The sequence below is a fragment of the Haplochromis burtoni genome, unplaced genomic scaffold (genome assembly GCF_018398535.1).
Source record: "Haplochromis burtoni strain Fernald_Lab_line unplaced genomic scaffold, NCSU_Asbu1 Contig_485, whole genome shotgun sequence".
In the NCBI taxonomy this organism is placed as follows: domain Eukaryota; kingdom Metazoa; phylum Chordata; class Actinopteri; order Cichliformes; family Cichlidae; genus Haplochromis; species Haplochromis burtoni.
Window position 1 is genome coordinate 371,999 of NW_024582846.1, and position 4,702 is coordinate 376,700.

The 4,702-nt window shown below is 40.9% G+C and overlaps 1 protein-coding gene across 2 annotated transcripts in view; it reads left to right on the plus strand.

Moving 5' to 3' along the window:
- Nucleotides 1-327: 327 nt before the first annotated feature.
- unc45b (unc-45 myosin chaperone B) overlaps nucleotides 328-4,702 on the plus strand; it is a 7,363-nt gene continuing 2,988 nt past the window's right edge. The window contains exons 1-13 of one of the 2 annotated variants that reach the window (XM_005947207.2): nucleotides 328-492; nucleotides 1,106-1,267; nucleotides 1,365-1,401; nucleotides 1,515-1,690; nucleotides 1,947-2,036; nucleotides 2,121-2,288; nucleotides 2,422-2,587; nucleotides 2,763-2,933; nucleotides 3,027-3,198; nucleotides 3,317-3,617; nucleotides 3,718-3,812; nucleotides 4,312-4,453; nucleotides 4,535-4,675. In XM_005947207.2, coding sequence (XP_005947269.1) covers nucleotides 1,106-1,267; nucleotides 1,365-1,401; nucleotides 1,515-1,690; nucleotides 1,947-2,036; nucleotides 2,121-2,288; nucleotides 2,422-2,587; nucleotides 2,763-2,933; nucleotides 3,027-3,198; nucleotides 3,317-3,617; nucleotides 3,718-3,812; nucleotides 4,312-4,453; nucleotides 4,535-4,675 — 1,821 coding nt within the window. In that variant the 5' untranslated portion in view covers nucleotides 328-492. Of the gene's footprint in view, nucleotides 493-538; nucleotides 769-1,105; nucleotides 1,268-1,364; nucleotides 1,402-1,514; nucleotides 1,691-1,946; nucleotides 2,037-2,120; nucleotides 2,289-2,421; nucleotides 2,588-2,762; nucleotides 2,934-3,026; nucleotides 3,199-3,316; nucleotides 3,618-3,717; nucleotides 3,813-4,311; nucleotides 4,454-4,534; nucleotides 4,676-4,702 lie in introns of those variants that run through there. The other variant, XM_005947208.3, reaches the window with a different exon arrangement.

Sequence of the window (4,702 nt, forward strand, 5' to 3'; positions counted from 1 at the left end):
CCCCCCCCCAATCAGGCAGTTGCTGGTGAGTTCTCAGCTGTCTGTGCCCTAAATAGACCTCATCAGGAGCAGACCACCTTTGAGGGGTTACTCTCCACTAAATTACCAAATCTAAAGTTTGGGGGTTTTTTTGTGAAGCTTTAGATTATTCAACAACCCTTAAATTATATGTTTTTCAATACAAGTCGTCATAAACGTACACCAACCTTAAGCACAAAGCTGTTTTTTGGGGGGGTTGTCACTGTGGAAAGAACCCTTTTGGTCACTGGTGGTCCACCTTAGTTCTGTCCCACCTCCTTGAGAGTCACTATAAATATAAATTGTGATACTGGTAGGGGGAGGTAACACAAGACAGATAAAGTTTGTAAGAAACACTCGGGACTACAGGTCCAGATCATCTACGCAGGAGGAAAAAGAAAAAAAAACCCCACAAGAGCAAAGAACAAAGAAGAGGACTGAAGAAGAGAGACTCAACAGAGATACAATCTAAAGGTACAGAACAGCTTCCACACAGAGCTGTGATTCTCTTTTGAGGGACACTCAGGTAGGCAGAGGTACTTATTATAAGGGTAGACTATGGCTATCAGGGGAGCAGGTGGAGATAGTGTTGGTCATCTAGGAAAGTGCCATTTATCTCAAGGCTCAGACTAGGGTGGGAGATCGTGCCCAAATAAGGCCTGAGGGGAGGCCATTTAAAGTTAGAGATAGCATGTGCATGGCCATTTTCTACGGGGGACCCAGGTCAGTGGGACAGGGATTAGCAAGAAGGTGAGAATGAAAATAATTTCTAATTGTATGTTAAATTATTTTCATTACCACTCTGTCGTTTGTTTGAATGGTGTGTCTTTATAACTTTGAACTGCTTGCACACTGCTTTTCTAACACAATTTAAAGAGACAAAAAGAGTCAGCCACGATCATTATATGTTCAGCTTATTTGACGTATTTGTTTTTTATCCAGAGAAAAAGTAAAAAGCTCAATTTAAATTTGATTGGCAGAATTTGTTAAAGTAAGCTTTGCCTGGTGAGCACAATAAAACAACACACAGGTTTGATTTTACATTTCACATATACATAAATATATATATATTCCAATTTTTTGCCAGATGGGAGACCCAATCCAGTTAAAAGAGGAGGGAAACAAACACTTTCAGGCAGGCGATACTGACAAGGCCATTGAGTGCTACACTAAAGCCATCAAGGTGTGCCAGGACAAAAAGGTGCTGGCTGTGATTTACAGGAACAGATCTGCATGCTACCTAAAAAAGGTAAGCACTCTGATATGGGACCAAAACTATATCAAACAGATTATGCTTGCAGGTTCTCTGACAAACTGTCTGTGATTGTCTCTGTTTTTTCTTATAGGAAAACTATGTTAATGCAGCATCTGATGCAACTAAAGGTAGAGTAATACGTTAAGAACTTTGAACAGCTGTAAATATTTAGTCAACAGCAGAACAAAAATCCATAGATGAAAGCTAGTCATTAACTTAAACAATTTGCCCTCATCCATAGCGATTGATGTTGATGCAAAAGACATAAAAGCTTTGTACCGGCGCTGCCAAGCTCTGGAAAAGCTGGGAAAACTGGATATGGCTTTCAAAGATGTGCAGAGGTGTGCCACGCTCGAGCCAAAGAACAAAGCCTTCCTGGAGACACTCCGCAGACTGGGAGCAGAAATCCAGTCCAAGGTCAGCATTAGGCAGATACAACTGCACACAGAGCACCATACAGGGCAGTAGAAAACTACATATACTACTTATCTAACTGCAATAAGTATCCATTAAACTCTAACATACAAGTAATCAGCAGGCTAAACACTGAAGTAATTTTCATGACTGTTCATGGCCATATCACCAAACAATATAAAATGTAGTCTACACAGCAGGAGCTTAGATGATATGATCATTTATAGTCATTTTTCTTTATCATTTTTTCTCTCCACAGCTGAAAACTACATTTTCCACAGATTCGAGGGTACAAAACATGTTTGACATTCTCTTCGATGAAGAGAGCGAAAAGGACAAGAAGGAGAAGGTGAGGATTTTCTAAACTTCCTATTTCTATATTTGTTGTGGCAACAACACACAGTTCACACAGTTTTACTTCTTCAACCTCTAGGCCGCCAACAACTTGATTGTCCTTTCGAGGGAAGACGCTGGAGCAGAGAGAATTTTCCAGAATAATGGAGTGACTCTGCTACTCAATATGATCGAGACTGGCAAACCAGAAATGATCCTGGCTGCTGTCCGTACGCTGTCAGGAATGTGCACGGGACATAAGGCTCGCGTGAGTCATGGTGCATGCAAAGTGAAACTTTCAGCAACTCTTTATAAATATATAAAATTCCCATGCCCATGTCACCGGATGTATGATTTTCTTCCCATTTTCCTTACAAAACCCTTTACACTTACTGCAACAGGCAATGGCCATCATTCAGATGGTGGGTGTTGATAAAATGTGCAGCATCATGGCTGTTGACAATGAGGAGATTGCACTGGCAGCCTGCAACCTCTTCCAGTGCATCAATGATTCCCTCACTGGTGGAGATACACGAGAATATGGGAAAGAAGCAGACCTTGTTATGGGTATGAGAGAATAATTACAGTATGTGTAATAAGTATCGGTTAGATTTTCTACTTCTTTTTTCATTCTTACTCCTAAAAACACAGACTTCATTCTAAAAGGGCTCCTGTATTGGTGGTATTTTTCACTGTATTATTGACTTATGGACAATCTTTGATTTAATGTGTCTCCCCACAGATCCATCTAAAGACTTGAAAACTATTCTTCTTTCTCTGCTGGAGATGGTTGCCAGTAAAAAGGTGTCTGGCCATGGCAGAGACCAGGCATTAAACCTCCTGAGCAAGAATGTACCTCGCAAAGAGAAGAAGGAGATGGATCATTCTAAAAGCCTTTTCACTATTGACCATGGTGAGCCCAACACCTGATTCCCTAACAGATTCCCTAACACAGGCTTTTTGAGTGATACTAATCATACAACATCTGTTTTTGTTTTTTCTTTAGGTTTGAAAAAGATCCTCAAGGTTTGTGGCCAGGTTCCTGAGCTGCCAGACCAGTTGCCCTTGACAGAGAATACACAGCTGATTGCTAGCGTGCTCCTCAACAAGCTCTACGACGACCTTAAGTGTGACCCAGAGAGAAACAACTTCAGGGACATTTGTGACGAATATATCAAGTATGTCCATGAAACATTCAGTGTTAATAAAGACACTATAAATGAGGCCCAGCAAACATATCTTGTGTAATAATCAGATTTTTTTTCTTTTCTCTAATTCTCCATTCATTTTCTAAAGATCCAAAATAGACCCCAAAGACATGGACAAGACCATTCATGCCATCAACTGCATCTCAGGGCTGCTGCAGGGACCGTTCGATGTCGGTAATGCTTTAGTTGGTCGGCAAGGCATCATGGAGATGATGGTGGCACTGTGCGGCTCAGAACGCGAGGTGGACCAGATGGTTGCGGTGGAGGCCCTGATCCACGCCTCCTCAAAGATGAGCCGTGCCAGCTTCATTATTACGAATGGTGTCTCACTGCTCAAGGATATCTACAAGAAGACCAAGAATGAGAAAATTAAAATACGTGCGCTGGTGGTGAGTGTGCCAAAATGCAATAAAAGCTTACTTTATGTTTTTTTCTTTTGTCTCAGGGTCTGTCTGTCTTTATGCATACTCATGCGTCTGTCCTCTCCAGGGTCTCTGTAAACTCGGTTCAGCAGGAGGCGATGATTACAGTTTAAGGCAATTTGCTGAGGGCTCCACAGAGAAGCTGGCCAAGCAGTGCAGAAAGTGAGTATTCACAGAGACTCTGTACTAACTATATGCTAATGACAATAATATTTTAAAAATACGATAAACTACCTTATAGGGCAAGGATGTTAGAGTCATTTTACAGCGTGGGCGAAATACAGCCCACTTTGACTCCCCTGCAAGTATAAAACATGAAGTTTTCGTTAATTCAAAGAAAATGTCAGCTTTTGGGTTTTGTTTTGTTTTTAGACTGTGAACAATGTAAGAAGAAACACACAAACAAACAAACAACAAAAAGAAACATTTCTATAGTAGAAAGTGGAAAAAATTTAACTTTGTCATTTACTTGTTTTTGTATTACTTAATTACTTGAAAATACAGTTAAAAGTCTGTGCACTCCTTCACATTTGCTAAAGCTGTCTAGTGGCCAGTCTTTGCTGGGCCGATTCTGGCCCTAATCCAAATGTTTGACACCCCTGCAGGCTTCATATTTGTCAGGTTGCAATCAATGATTCATGATCATTTTTGACTTTTCTAGGTGGCTCTGCAATCCCCAGATTGATACCAAAACCAGGAAATGGGCTATAGAGGGTCTTGCATATCTGACTAATGATGCTGATGTAAAAGATGACTTTGTGGATGATGAGCCTGCCATGCAAGCCATGTTTGAACTAGCTAAGGTACGGAAATAGCAACCTGAGAAAAACTCAGAAAAGACTAAGAAGAGACCAATAACCGCTTCCTTTTCTCTGTGTTTTTAGTCCAGGGATAAGACGATCCTATATGCAGTTGCTTGCATCCTGGTTAACTGCACTAACTCCTATGAAAAGAAAGAAATTCTCCCTGAGCTGGTTCAGCTGGCCAAGTTTTCAAAACAGCATGTGCCTGAGCAACACCCCAAAGTAAGAGAAGAATGTAAAAGTCAGACC